Source organism: Leiobunum rupestre, chromosome 4 (genome assembly GCF_980474605.1).
Source record: "Leiobunum rupestre chromosome 4, qqLeiRupe1.1.hap1, whole genome shotgun sequence".
Lineage (NCBI taxonomy): Eukaryota > Metazoa > Arthropoda > Arachnida > Opiliones > Sclerosomatidae > Leiobunum > Leiobunum rupestre.
In genome coordinates, this window is record NC_143387.1 from 8167327 (window position 1) to 8182796 (window position 15470).

The 15470-nt window shown below is 37.9% G+C and overlaps 1 protein-coding gene and 1 long non-coding RNA gene across 3 annotated transcripts in view; one reads left to right on the top strand and one right to left on the bottom strand.

Moving 5' to 3' along the window:
• Nucleotides 1-9842: 9842 nt before the first annotated feature.
• Nucleotides 9843-12996, top strand: LOC149945988 (uncharacterized). Its single transcript, XM_090170700.1, has 5 exons — nt 9843-10154; nt 10225-11475; nt 11537-11830; nt 11893-11944; nt 12044-12996. Exons 1-5 carry the CDS (start codon nt 9843-9845, stop codon nt 12994-12996), a joined length of 2862 nt encoding a protein of 953 aa, XP_090026826.1.
• A 1083-nt stretch (nt 12997-14079) lies between these two features.
• Nucleotides 14080-15470, bottom strand: part of LOC149945989 (uncharacterized) — a 69624-nt gene continuing 68233 nt past the window's right edge. Inside the window, exons 2-4 of one of the 2 annotated variants that reach the window (XR_016480266.1) lie at nt 14364-14419; nt 14278-14307; nt 14080-14226 (exon numbers count right to left, since the gene is read on the bottom strand). This is a non-coding gene — a long non-coding RNA (uncharacterized LOC149945989). The remainder of the gene's footprint in view (nt 14227-14277; nt 14308-14363; nt 14420-15470) is intronic. The other variant, XR_016480265.1, reaches the window with a different exon arrangement.

The window sequence follows — 15470 nt, forward strand, 5'->3', positions numbered from 1 at the left end:
ACTGTAATACACGTTGTTCAAGTTACACTCTTTTTCAAAAGTGTTGATTTGATATATTTAAAAAAATTAATTTGGAATAATTTTATTATAAAACGCTAGAAATATGATTCTGGGTTTCATAGAAAGATAGGTATGAGCCCCACGATATGAAGATACTAGGTCTTCAAAACATTTCAAATTTCGTCTATTTAAAATTTATTGCGCATATGAAATTCGACTAAATAAATAGAACCTATTGTTTACTTTACGCTAAAACAATTTTGGGTTGAGACTCTGAATTTGGTAATATGATAGTTGAAAGTTTTCTTCCTCATTTTACTACGTTTGCTAATTTTGCTTGCTTTATAACAAACGTTGGTTTTAGCGTTACCCTATTAATAATTTTTAAAAGGAGGGATTTCCAAATCCAACATCTCCTCAGTATAAACACAGAAAAAAATGGGTTCTGATAAGTGATGGTCAATTTTTCAATATAAAATTTAGTTTTTACTTATTGATCCCCGTACGACTTATTTGATTCCAAGTAGGGTCCGACGCCGCCGCCGTCGCCCCGTCGGCTTGACGTCTCATTTTAGGCGCGTCAACGGGGGATTCTTGGGGAAGTATAACAACGTTTTTAGATTGGTAAACGCTCTCAGACAACCCACCACGTTATCTGCCTCCTAGACGATGAGATTCCAGGAGTTTGTCACAAGCCTCGGCTACGACTAATTATGAAATCTAAATATATAGTTTATTTAATTGTTACTCGCGATTATTAACATTATTTAAAAAAAATTGCGTCGATATCTTAGGAAACTTAAAGTGTCTCTTTAGTTAATAAAGCCAAGAAATTAAAATATTTAAATAAATAAATTAATTTTTTTGAGAAAACGGGTTATAATTTTTGTTGAACGCTATTCACTTATCTCATAAAGAACAAAGAATAACTAACAAAGTAAGCTATTTCAACGGTTAAGTTTCTGTGGCAGATAATAAACCTTTATCGTCTGAAGACAATAGTGACAATACTGTTCTTTATATAGTAACGTCAGTATCAAATTATGTCTCTTTATTTATTATTTCTCGAATTTTTGAAAGTTGCAATATGAAGGCTGTGAGGTGTGAACCGCACCGACTTAAAATCCGAGTTCCAAAAAAGTTGGGTATTTCGTAATAAAAGGAGTTTCGGCGAAAAGAGACGCAATTTGAAATTTTTCGAAGACTTAGTAATTTGATATTGTGGGGCTCATTCCCATCTTTCTACGAAACCAAGAATCTCCTTTCAAGGTGTTTTAAAAATAAAATTATTCCCAATTAATTTTTTTAAATATAAAACATGTCAAGACTTTTGAAACTGAGTGTAAGTCTTTTGAAATCTACATTAAGACAATAGTTTTAATTGAAACTATTTGGTGACGATTTTTAGCATTCTTTCCCGTTCCCTCATGCTCTAAGAGTAAGCTTTAAAAAATTAGACCAGTATCGGTGGCGTAAATAAGGAGCCCACAATGCTGCAGGGCCACAGGGTTTCAGGGGGCCCCTAAATTACTATCAAATAATACGGTATATACCGACTAAGATCCAGAAACTAGATTCGAAGGGGGGGGCTCTGGATTTTAGCTACGCCACTTATGGGTTTTATAAACCTACCGTAGCGTGGGGAATTAAAATCATGCTCCCCGCAGATCATCTTGAACAAGAAAGAAACACAATTTTGGTTAAGGAAAATGAAATAGATACTCACTTCAATAACACCAATTTTTAAAACCATTTTTCTAATTGCGTATTAACTGATTTTCAGAGATTTTAAATCCGATCACAGTAATTTTAGTTGTCGGAAAAATAAAGGAAAATGTCCCGATATAAAAAGCTTTATAATCAGAAAATATAGAAGATTTAATTTTTTTAAACCCAAGGTTTATCATCTAGACGCTCTATGCACTAAACGCCTTGAAAATAAAATACTGCTCAAGTGTTCGCGTGATTCTGCTATTAAAAATAAGTTCTGTACTAAACGTTGCTGCACGTTCTAAATTAACAATCAATGATCTTGAGGCCTGTTTTGATTTCGAAAACTCTCATTAAGCTAAGGTACCCTTTTGATAACAAAAATTGATCCGGGAAATTTTCATTAAGGGAAATAAGGCAAGTGAATTAATACGTTATTTGGGGCGTTGGGTCGATATAAACAATGCAAAATAGGTAAAAGTAAACGCTAGGTTATTAATTATTAACTCAACTTTGCTTCTACTTTGAAATTTTATCTCAGAAGGAAACATTTCCTAAGCTCACTATTCCCCCTTAAGGGATCAAATATTTTTGGATCCAATAAATCCTGTTAAGAAAACATTTTGAAATGTTGATAACATTCTTGACTTGAAATTAATTCCCAAATATAAATAATTCTGAAATTAATTAAGATTTACAAACTTTTTATCAAAAGTATTTTATTTAAATTAAATTTAAGTAAGAACTTAAATATAATCAATTTCGTATCAAGCATGGTTTATACATATTGAAAATATTAGTATATAAAAGTAATTGTAATCCTTAATATATTTGCTCTTCTTGGTTAAAAACCCAATAAAAATCTTGTCAAAGTCCTGGTAGTCTATTCGAGATATATATACCTTCTTTAAATTTCATTAAACCCTTTAAAGTACTTCAATACAATTCGTCAATGTTTTTTTTTTTCAAAAGAAAACTTAAATATTATTTAGAAACCATGAAATCTTCCAATTAATTCTTTAACATTCGTTATAAATATAAAAACACTATGAAATTATGTTAATATAAATACCCTTTGTTCAATAAATTAACATAATTACCCTTTGTTCTTTAAATTAAGTTAATATATATTCGGAAGAATAATCGACTTTTGCACAATAAAATTGTGTAAAAAGTCAATTATTCTTCCGAATATCAATATACACAAGAAATACGTTCTTCAATTTAATTAAGTTAATATAATTACAGTTTTTCAATAAGTTAAGTTATAAGCAAAATTTATTGATATTAAATTAATTTAATAAAAAAGTGTATTTATATAAAGATAATTTAATAAACCACTTTCTTTGTTAAATTAACCTAATATACAATCAAGCTTTGCTTATTACATTAACTAAATGTATGCATTGTAAGTGTGAGTTTAGAATATTAACACTTCATTGCTTTATGAGCTTCACTTTCTAAACTGATAACGATCTGTTTAAGGTTTATTAATTCAGGGTGTTACGGATAAACAGGTCCAAAATTCTTGATCATGTTCTATCGGTGCAAAGAGTAAAACATATCTTATGAACATGGGCCCTAAAACCACACCAAAAACACGTACCCAGCCTAAAATCTAACCAACTTAATTCTTTACTGAACCATATTGTTTTCAAAAAATGATAAGTTATTTTTTAATAGTAAAACGCTAAAATGTATAACAAAAGGCAAAATTATATAATTGTACTTTAAAAAGTAAGATGAGGCTGATAAGGGCTGCGAGCTATTGTAAAGTATTGATAGTGTTCCAAATAAAGAAATAAATTGTGGGACTAAGTGCTTTTAATTAGAAAAATCAAGATGCAAATGACGACAATCTCCTTAAGGAATTGATTTAAAGTTAAAGAATCCAGTGTTAAGCTAATATGGCACATATTTTCAGTAACCAATACACGTACGAGGATGCTGTTGTTCCAGAAGACGTAGAGGAATCAGTTCTTACAATTTTTACATAATTGTTCAAAAGGACCATCTTCGGCTCTTATATAGGCGTGAGCCCGTCGCACAAATCGTTCACGTACTATATCGTTAAGAAACTCCAGCCGCTCAATTAATTGCTCCACGCCAACCTATCCACTACAAAGGTAACTTAGCATCCAGATGAACTCTTATTTTACGACCACACGCGTCGTCTCTTTCCTAATGGCACGGCTTTTAAAGGCCGAGAAGAGAGATTCTATTTTCTCGTGCGCTAATTTTGACCCCCGCAAAACTGAACTTGTCGAATTCTTGAGGAGTGACAGCGTCGACAGCTTTACCGACTGTTTTTGAATAGAATATCTATAATTAGCATCACTCAATTTGTCAGAGCTGTCAATCAATTGTCACTCGTCAAAGAAATAAGTACTGGATGAGAGGGGTGGAAATCCACTCTCTTCTCGGTCTTTAAGGCCCGTTCCAGAGACATTTTAACGAGACAAAAACTTAATTATTTAAAAAAAAAGCTATACGAGAGCTCAGGGGGTCTCTTAAACGCGTGTGTCACCAACCCACATTCGGTTTTGAATATCATCATCAGGTTCAATTTGAAAGTGTCAATTTTTGGGTTGGACTTCTTTGAAACCGTTTGATTGGTCCTTTTTTCCTGCCGCCGAACCTCAACGGCCAAAGGTATTTACATTTTTTACAGAACGAACTGAGTGACACAATCGACGACCTTTCATTGGCTGAAAGACGTCGCCCAGTAGGGAATTGAGGTCTAAAATTTGGCCAAAATTATTTCAGTCCTTTTTGTAATTAAAAAATGCATTGCATATATTTAATGAACTACTCAGGTAATCAAACTGGTATGGTTTAAAATAACACAATTTATGGTTCTGGTTTAAAAAAAACCATTTATATTCGTTTGGAAATTTACGCAATGGAGAGTTACATATGATTAAGTTAAAATTCAGCATAAGGGTTGGATCATAGACTAAGGAAGGTTTCACCTTCCTTAGTCTATGGTTAGATATACCGGGTGCTGCGCGGCCCCTTGGACCAGCCTTATGCTTCACCGCATTTCTCACGTGTTTTGTGTGTTGGAGCGATACGGTATACTTGCAGGGGCAAACGCGCTGCACTGCCTGACTCTGTATAAATATTGTCAAAATACGGTTCGGCCGTGCTAGAGAAAAATATAAAAATAAATCAAAGGCCCAAAAATAGCGTTCAATTATCATTAAGCTGCAAACTAGAAGCCCTACTTATCATATTGGTAAAACAAAATGAGATTGGAAGCATTTGGAAGTATTACATTTTCAAGTGCATATTCACACAAAACAAAACAAAACCTAACTTCAAAGTCGCATAAGTGCACATTGAAAAGTCCTAGAAACCCCAAAAATTCATGAAAATGGAATTCTTAACTTGTTCGACAGCTTCCATAATGAAACAGTTGAAAAATTTGTTGATGCCGAAAACCCGAAAACCAAGGTTGAGTGCGTTGCCTTGAAATCCGAGAATTAAAGGTTTTCACAATCTTGTTTCGTTAATTACTAAAGTTCGTGTTTGAAAAAAGATAACTGTGTCAAATGGTAGTCTCGTATACATGGGCGCCCACAGATCATTTTCTTAGGGGGGGGGGCCATTTTCCAAAATTATTTTTACAATGATGTGACTCTATATTATTATAAGAAATATTATTAAATGTGTTTTTATTGGTCAATTTGATTGAGGTGTTACAGGTGCAGTTTTTGATTAATCGGTTAATTCGGTTTCAGTAAATTCAGTTGAACAACTTGAATTATTACTAAAAAGAAATAACATTTTACGTGGTTTTATCGCGAATGTATCTATCACCTTTTCTATGAAAGCTCGTTCAGTTTCCAAATCTTTAATGCGCTGTCGATGGACACTCATCATGCAAAGACCATTTAAACGTGCATTTGTCATCGTTGATCGTAGCCATGTCTTCACTCGCCTTAGAGTGCTGAAAGACCTTTCGGCGTTACAAGATGTAGCGGGAAGTGCGAGTGCTATCTCAATTAGGGTGTATCGAAAAAATCGAATGTTTGAATATGAATGAGGCACTATGCAGAAAATTTGCGGGACCATGGCAGTAACTCGTAGAAAAAAGATGGGCTCGATCAGATAAAATTTGCTATCCCCGAACGAGCCTCAAAGTCTCGAAAATTTTACTAAAATTGAGATTTTGTATAAGAAAGTTCGGATGGACTTTCCGCGTGTAGATTTTGGTACATGTGCAATCTAAAGTCACTAAAGACTAGGTTAAGTCTAGTGAGAGACATAACAAGATATTTCGGGTACTTTGTCTACAAAATGTCGCTGTTTTTCACCCAAATGCGACACGTGTCAGTACTGAAGAGTGCAGCTTTTCGCTTAGTTGTATTTCAGGAAATAAGTCATTGAAGGATTATTTTCCTCAAGTAGTATCGCTGTTCTGAAAATACGAATATCGTAGTGGTATACATATACATAGTTCACTGATTATAATTCTAGATTGTTGAGTTCGAATAAGCTAATACATATAACGGAACGACGCACCAAACCTGCAATAAAAAAAATATCCCGTACGGAAAGTATCCCTGGTTTCTTCTTTTAAATCTTTTCCTCTGTATCGGCTGCATTTATCGAACATGGCATCAGGTGCTGGGGTTCGAGGTTCTATTCAATGCCCTTTGTTTGGATGTCCTCGAGACTTGCCCCCCTCCCAACTTCCAACCCACGCAGATGTTATGCGGAGTTGTTTCCAAGAGAGGCTACGACTTCGATCTGAAGGAGAATCAATTAAAACTCCTTTCAATGATATTGCTCGTACCGTTGCCACTAATATTGTGAAGTTGTATGAAAAAGCATCCATTCCTGTAATTTCTCACAAAGGTGTGGTGAAAAGGATTGTAGAGTATCACAATAAGTATGAAAACCTTTTGAAATCTAACAATAAGAAAACAGGTAAGTTCAAGTGCAGCGCCGAAACTGTAGCTTCATTTAAAGCTAAAGCAAATATTCTTTTCGACGTTGCAACTTGTCATTGTGAACCAATTGAATCTTGCAAATGTTAGAAGGTCCGAAAGGTACCTGAAATCGAACGTCCCTTTTTGAAAGACCAAAGAACTGTTAGGATTATGATAATAGGTGGGATTGACGTTGAAGTAACTGAAATTCTCAGGAAGAGACTGAAAAGAAAATCTGAATTAGCGTCATACAATATTACTCACAGCTCAGGTGCAGACCCCTCGACGTCCTCTTCATATTCACACCACACTGTCTCTCAGTCTGATTTAGATGGGCACGTTGACGATGAGGAAGAGGAGTATAAGCCATCAACCTCGAAGCATTCCTCAACACAAACACAGATGCGCATTAAGTGGACTAACACTCCTGCGGTCAGTGATCGTTTCGGCACGTCGATTCGAGAAACTGCTGCTATATCATCAGCAGTATTGCTGGATTATGGAATAATCACTCCTGAAAATCAATCATGGGTTATTGACAAATCTAAAGTGGCAAGAGAGAAGTCAAAGACAAGGTGTGAACTGAAAGCAAAAGCCGAGGAAAGCATAAAAAGCTTGGAGGGTTTGTATTTCGACGGCCGAAAAGACAAGACATTATTTCAAGTAAAGGAGGGGTCTAAATATTATAGAAGGACACTAACCGAACAGCATTTATCTCTTGTCGAAGAGCCCGGAGGCCAGTATATGGGCCATGTCTCACCTTCATCTGGCTCCGCGCCTGACATCGTTGGCTCCATCATGGACTACCTGAAACAGAAAAACATAAGAACAGACAATCTGAAGGCTATTGGTTGCGATGGTACAGCCACTAACACGGGTCATAAAGGTGGGGTTATTCACTTACTGGAGCTGAAATTGAACCGACCACTTCAATGGAACATCTGCATGCTTCATTTCATCGAATTACCTCTCAGACATCTCATGCAACAAATTGATGGCAGTACAAGTGGTCCAACATCATATTCAGGCCACATAGGAAAACAGTTAGCAAATTGTAAGGACCTGCCAGTCAAAAAATTTAAACCCATTAATGTGAACTTATCTGTTCTGGACTCCAGAAAACTCAGTAAAGACCAACAATATCTTTACGACATATGCCAAGCAATCAACTCAGGCGATTGCCCAGTGGAACTCTCCAAGCGAGATCCTGGTCCAATCAGTAATGCCAGATGGGTCACAACTGCCAACAGAATCCTCAGATTATATATAACCACAACTAAACCATCTCCTAACTTAAAAGGAATTGTTACTTTCATCGTACATGTGTATTCTCCCATGTGGTTTGCGATTAAAACGAGACATTCTTGCAAAGATGGAAGCAGACACCTTTGGGAATGCATAAGCAAAACACGGGTCTTACCGAAGAAGTATTAAGCAGTTATTGATCCTGTCATTGCGCACAATGCTTTTTACGCTCACCCCGAAAACATCTTGATTGCAATGTTGGGAGATAAGCAGCGGGATGTTCGGGTTTTGGCAGTGTCTCGCATCTTAAAAGCAAGAAGTGAGGCTCTTGATATACCTGCTCACGCTCATCCTCGCAAATTTATTGTGCCCTCTATTAACTTCCAAGCGAAAATTTTTAAAGATATGATTGACTGGAAAAGGGAAACCATCTATGAGCCACCAGTCCTACGTGGCTTTTCCGACGAGCAAATTCGCTCCCTTATCGACAATCCTTCCCAGGTATCATTTTATGATGCTTTTCCGTGTCATACTCAGGCCGTGGAGCGTACAGTTAAGGAGGTCACAAAAGCTTCATTGAGCGTCTGTGGGGCTGAAAATCGTGATGGCTTAATTCGCAATGCTTTAATATCAAGGGAAATGATGCCATTGTTTAACACCAAAAACCAGTTTCGAGGCATTGACACTGATAGTGACACTAATTAAACAAACACGTGTTTCTTAAAACGATTTGTCCAGTAGTCTACAACTTTACAATTCTCATTTTTGGTACTTACTAATACAATTTTGATGGTCTGTAGGCATTAAACCCATCATTAGTTGGTTGGTTGGGATGGGTTAGGGCGGAACTCGAAGTGCAGCCACCTTCTCGTGGTGAGTTCTGAGTCGGTTTTTTCTTTATTCTTATGGGAACCGGGCGAAGAGCTGCACTGTTCAGTACTGACATGTGTCGCATTTGGGTGAAAAACTGCGACATTTTTTAGACTGTTTGAGGGGGCGGAGCACCTCTCAAAGTACACGAAACCTCTCATTATGTCTCTCACTACACTTAACCTAGTCTTTAGTGACTTTAGATTGCATATGTACCAAAATCTACACGCGGAAAGTCCATCCGAACTTTCTTATACAAAATCTCAATTTTAGTAAAATTTTCGAGACTTTGAGGCTCGTTCGGGGATAGCAAATTTTATCTGATCGAGCCCATCTTTTATGTACGAGTTACTGCCATGGTCCGACAACTTTTCTGCATAGTGCCTCATTCAAATTCTAACATTCGATTTTTTCGATACACCTTAATCTCAATGGCTAGTGTAACAGAGGGGTAAAATTGCTTGTACTCTTGAAGTAGGTCTATAAAATTACACTTGGATTCTTCTTTTGTTTGCCATATTGCATACCAACATTCGGCTTCAGTCTCAAAATTCTCAATTTGGTAGAATTCGGCAATTCTCGAAGTGGCGGCAATAAATTCATCGCGGGAAATCTTTTTTAGATTCACCGGATGTAATAACAATAATGAGTATGCTACTGTGTTATAGCTTGGAAACTTGTCTACAGGGCAACCATAAGAGAATCTAAATATGGAATGAATATTGAAATACGAAAATAATCTTCCGGGGTGGTTGCTGAATTCGCGGGAATATTTGACCTGTGGGTTGGACGTGGCGCCTGTAATAATTGAGTATCGCACCTTAAAAAGCTTAAACTACTTAGTGTATTATTTATCGATAGATGGCGCTCGGATGTTTACTATTTGACTTCCGTTCCCGGCTTCCGGTTTAAGTGATATATATATAGCCTTGTAAAATATGAGAATTGTCTCTCTCCTTCATAACTATTGAATAAAGAAATATGCTTTTATAATTGAACTGCCTCGTTATACTTCATGGTGTCAGAAGTTCCCCTCTCATCTGAAAACTGCTTGCATTCTGGACTACACCTTTACTCGTCATGTCGTCACTTTCCTCTTCTTCATTTCGAGGCCCTGACCACTTCGATCCGAATGGTTCCAATCCTGCTGCTGCCTGGAGAGATTACAAAGACAATTTCAAGATTTTTGCAACTGCTGCGAAGCTCGCTAAAGAACAGGGAGACACGCAAGTAGCCACTTTTTTATACACTATAGGCCCGGCTGGCCGTAAGATATACGATAATTTACATATTGCCAACCATGTGGGTCAAGAGCACCCTGCTTTAGAAGATATATATGCTGCATTCGATGCTTACTACGAACCATACAACAATCCTGACTCTCATCGTTACGTTTTTTTTTCACACCAAACAAAACCAAGGCCAACCATTTGACACTTTTTTGACTGATCTTCGTACACAGGCACGGAATTGTGAATTTGGTACCCTTACGGATTCGCTGATTCGTTATCAGATACTCGCTGGAATATACAAAGAAGACCTGCGGAAAATACTATTTTCTAAACAAAATTTAACTCTTCAACAGGCCATAACTCTTTGTCAAGCTGATGAGACCTCTACAAGTGATGCTCAATTGTTGCGTGGTCCCACACCGAGTACTGCTGTTGGTGTGGATGCGTTATATCACGGACCTCGTCATTTCCAACCACATGTACTACATCGCTTACCTTTGCCATCTCGTCCACGGTATACCTTGGCTCCTTCCACATATAGTCGTCCGTATGTTCCGCCTAGCTCTACTGGTTCCAGACAGGCTAGGTCGCTGTCTGCTCCTCGAAGGTATCATCGTGCGTCAATTTTCCGAGGTCCTCAAATACGTTGCCTAAATTGTGGATTACAGCACATCCGACAGGGCCATTGTCCAGCCTCGGAATCGATTTGTCACGCTTGTTCTCGAAAAGGCCACTGGGCAGCATTATGCCGCTCCACTGGAGCTCACTCCCTTGCTGATATTTATAGTGAAGATTTTTCTCACAGCTCACAGGAACCGTTCAACAACGACTACTATGACACTTCCATCCATGGTCGTGGGCTACCTTTTGAAACTTCTGCAAATTCATCATATGCTACCAACTCACTACAATATCAAGAAAATCCGGACTACGATCAATATGAGACCTCATTTGGCCAAAACTCATATTTTTTTCATCCTTCAGGCTTTCCACAAGAGGACGTATCGGATTTTTCTTTACACACTATTGTGGCTGTGTGCGAAGCTACCCTGCTTCCCTCCTCCAGTACTTATGAAGATGAATGGTATGAAGTTATACATATCAACACTATTCCTGTCCGGTTTAAGCTTGATACAGGATCACAGGTTAATATATTTCCCAAGCATATCTATGATCGGTTTCAAGTGAAACCTACTCTAAAACCACCTAGTCGCCGCATAGTGGCCTACACTGGTCATTGTGTCCCGGTTCTTGGCGTGACTGACTTGCCATGTACTTTAGCTACTAGTACTCAAACACTAACTTATTATATTACTCCTCATCAGACTACTCCGATACTCTTGGCTTATGCATCTGAAGCCCTGGCTCTTATCTCTAGAACTCGAACGACGCCGAACAAACTACTTTCAATTCATGCTTCGTCTGCTAGTGGGGTCCTACCAACACAAGACCCAGAAACAATAATACATGACTTTCGAGACGTATTTGACACGATTGGAAAGCTCCCGGTAAAGTACAATATTAAATTAAAAAATAACGCAGTTCCTTCTATTTCGGTTGCGCATCGACTTCCACATGCCCTTCAACAACCAGTTCTGGAAGAGTATGCTGCATGATGGTATTATTACACCTGTAAGACGACCAACAGCATGGGTTCACCCTATGGTCGTGGAAAGGAAGCCGAAAGGGGGCCTTCGAATCTGCTTAGATCCAAGGAAACTAAACCCAGCAATAAAGCGTCAACATTTTCCAAGTCCGACTGGCCAACAAATATTCTCTGACTTGCATGGAAACAAAATATTTACAGTCCTCGATGCCAAAAGTGCATTTTGGCAAGTACAATTAACGGAGGAAAGTTCTTACCTTTGCACTTTTGCTACTCCCTTTGGTACATTTAGATTCCTCCGCCTCCCATATGGGATATGTACAGCTACAGAAGTATTTCAGCAGGTTATGCATCAGCTTTTTCCACCGGAGCGATTTAAAAATACTTATATTTCCACACTACCCTTGAACATAACAAACTACTTATACGAATATTGGAAACAGCTCGTACGAATGGCTTGACCTTCAGCTCCAAGAAAATACAGTTGGCTGTGCAGCGAATTAAGTACCTGGGTCATATAATCACTCCTGAAAGGATCCAGGACGACCTTGATAGAGTGAAAGCGATCGTTGACCTCCCACCACCTGGAGACAAAAAGGCCCTCCAACGTTTTCTCGGTATGGTGAACTTTATTACTAGATTTTTACCTTCATACTCCGAACAGGCCTTACCACTTCGAGCTCTCCTACGGAAAGACGCTCTGTTCATCTGGGACTCCAATATGCAAATCGTGTACGACTCTCTGAAAGATTTAATAGCACGCGCTCCAATTCTCACAATATTCGACCCAAATTGTCCGTGCAAGATTACTGTTGATGCAACCTCGAACGGCATTGGTGCGGCACTTTTACAAGACCAGAGGCCAATAGAATATGCATCGACCACTCTAACCCCGACCCAGAAAAATTATGCGCAAATAGAGAAAGAGCTTCTGGGAGTTTTATTCGCATGTGAAAAGTTTCACTATTACATAGTTGGAAGACACGTAAATATAGAAACTGATCATAAACCGCTTACTTCGATTGTCCATAAGCCTATGCATATGTTGTCGCCACGCCTACAGCGGATGGTTTTACGTTTAATTCGTTATAATTTCACACTCTCATATGTTCCAGGAAGCAAACTTCCAATAGCAGATACGCTCTCTCGTGCGCCCCTCGCACACATGATCATAGATACCAAGGAAATGGAAGGGCCCCATGTGGCCATACATTCTTTAACAGTTCTTTCAGAACAGAAACGAAAACTCTACAGAACTCGAGAAAAGAAGATTCGACACACCAAATGTTGTCTACTTATATTCAGCATGGCTGGCTTTTTTGGCAGAAAAAGGTGCCTATGGACGTTTCTGCTTATTGGCCAATTAAAGAGAAGCTGCACGAGGCTGATGGACTGATCTACCGGGGCAACCGTTTAGTCATACCAACTATCATGCGGAAAGAAGTTATGAGACAACTCCACGCAGTTCATCAAGGTGTCAGAGCCTGTTTAGCTAAGGCAAAGTTGCATGTATACTGGCCAAAGATAACTACAGACATCACCGACTTTGTTCGTGCCTGCCCTATATGTCGGAAAAGAGACCCTGCTAATCCAGCCATTCCGATTCAACCTTACCCATGCATGCTTTCCCCCACGCGCCCAAAGCTGCGTGACGGGGGGAATGAAGCGGGGAATCGCGTTGCCGACCCCCTCGGGCGTGTGTCACGCGCGCGTGACCTGAATAATTAATGAGATTAACAGGTGTTTTGAATAATTAATTAGTCGACCTGTCAATCAACTACAGTAGGTAAGCAAGTGTTTTAAAAAGGGTGAATATTAATGAGCGTGGTTAACCGTTAGGGGTCATTGACCTGTTATATGGATAGTATTTTGGGAATTTAACATGTGTTTAGGGTAAGGATCAACAAGTAGTTACACTTGTTTATTATATGTTTGAATATTAATTTTTGGCGGGAAAGTGTAAGCGTCACGTGCATAAATCAACAAGTTGTTAAACTCTTTAGGTTTATTAATGTACACTTATGTTTGACATGAATATTAATATATGGCTAAAGTTTGTACCTTTATAATTAACCGTTAGGGGTAATTGACCTGGTAGCTATATGGTTAACAAATCATTTTTGGCGCGAATTTAACATGTGTTCTGAAGACGGTTAGAAAAGCGCGGGAGATTGTAAGCCTCGATTAACAAGTTAAGGTTTATTAGGAATGCTACGTTTTAACCAATCTGCATGAAAATGGTTTATATGATACAACTAACGTGCGTTAAGCTTAAGAAAGAGACAAAAATAAATATAAACAGTTTATTTTAAATTAAAATTTTAAGGGCGCCACCTAAAATTACATAAATTAGTTTCTAATATAATAAAACATGTTGAATATATTACCCCCTTCCACGATGTTTTTGATCCCCGGCGGTAGAAAAAATTCATACTATAATTTCATACGTATTAAAATATATTTAACGAATTACCTTTCCTCAAGTCCAGCACTCGGATCTCCGCCGACAATGATGGGTTTATCAAAATCTCCCGATATGGAATTGTGGGAGAGTCCGAGGGCGTTGGGGAGTTCCCGGGTGTTGGTGGGTCCGAAGGCGTGGAGGGTGGTGCCAACGTGTCGGGTCCTATTGTTAAATTTTTTTATAAAAGTATAATAAAAAATTGAAAATAATTACTTCGAACTGGTCCTAGGTCCGCGTTTTCTCCTATAATTTAATAATCATCAGTTACTTGTTAGAGTATATTATCAAAAGTACATTACTTCCGCGTCCTCTCCCCTTCACTACTTTAAAAAAGTCTGCCGTAGTGTTGGAGGCCCTAAATTTTGAAATGTTTGTTGAAAAGATTCGTATTAAGACGTTTTTCAACTTACATTGTAGTCCAGGAACGAAATGTGATAAAACATGAAAAAATCGCGCTTTTTATACCCGGCAATCTTAACCTAAATATTTGATTTACTATTTCTATAGCTCGAGGTTAGGTTCGTGTATGGAATTTTTCTCGAGAAAACATTGATTTATTTAAAAAAACCGTTGCGTTAATAGAGTACGTAAAAATTATTACAAAACCGTTAGAAAATGGAGTTTCCTAACAATTTACCACATGTTGATATAAAAAACTGTTACGAAAAATTACGAGTACCTAAAACCGTTATGAAAATTAACATGTGTTATAGAAGTTCCTAAGCGTCCCGCTATGGGATTTTTGTTTATTACGAAAAATTACGCATGTATTAATAAAAAGCGTTAGATAAATTAGCATGTGTTATAGAAGTTCCTAAGCGTCCCGCTAGGGGTTTTGCGACTATAAATAGAGGCACGCGCTTTATTTGCATTTATTTCACAACTTGCATTCGACTTGAAGAAATTGTAAGTACATTTTAAAATTTGGGGAATTACCTTTTTTAAATGACCGTTTATTGTTAGGAAATTATTCTGGCCGCAAAGTAATAGTTTATTAATTCAGTCTATTTTTACACCATTTAATTTAGTTTAATTTTAGAACCAATCCGAAGCACCCCCCTGCTCCCAGGTCAATAAGGTCCGTCGTCGATTAGATTTCGGAAATAAAGTAAATATTAAGAAAACTCGTTTCGAAGTAGACATCCCGAAGAATCAACCTGATATAGATTTAACATGCCACGAGGTACTCGATAGCCCTTCCAAACAAGCACCATTCAAACCAGTAGATGAGCCACCCAAAAGCACCCTATCCAAGCCAGGTCCATCTCAACCAGGTCCATCTCAAGCCGGTCCATCTAAGCCAGTAGACGACGGCTGGACGGATATAGTCGTAGAGTTTTCCCGCCATAAAAATTTCGGGATAAAAATTGCAAGTTTCAAAAATAACTTGTATTTAGACGTAAGGC

Bases quoted from the DNA above. Each gene is read 5' to 3' on its own strand.
- LOC149945988 (XM_090170700.1), top strand. From the start codon at position 9,843: ATGTCGTCACTTTCCTCTTCTTCATTTCGAGGCCCTGACCACTTCGAT. The intron at 11,476-11,536 runs GTATTTGACACG...AAAATAACGCAG, and splicing joins TAATACATGACTTTCGAGAC to TTCCTTCTATTTCGGTTGCG. The intron at 11,831-11,892 runs GTACAATTAACG...TGGTACATTTAG, and splicing joins CCAAAAGTGCATTTTGGCAA to ATTCCTCCGCCTCCCATATG.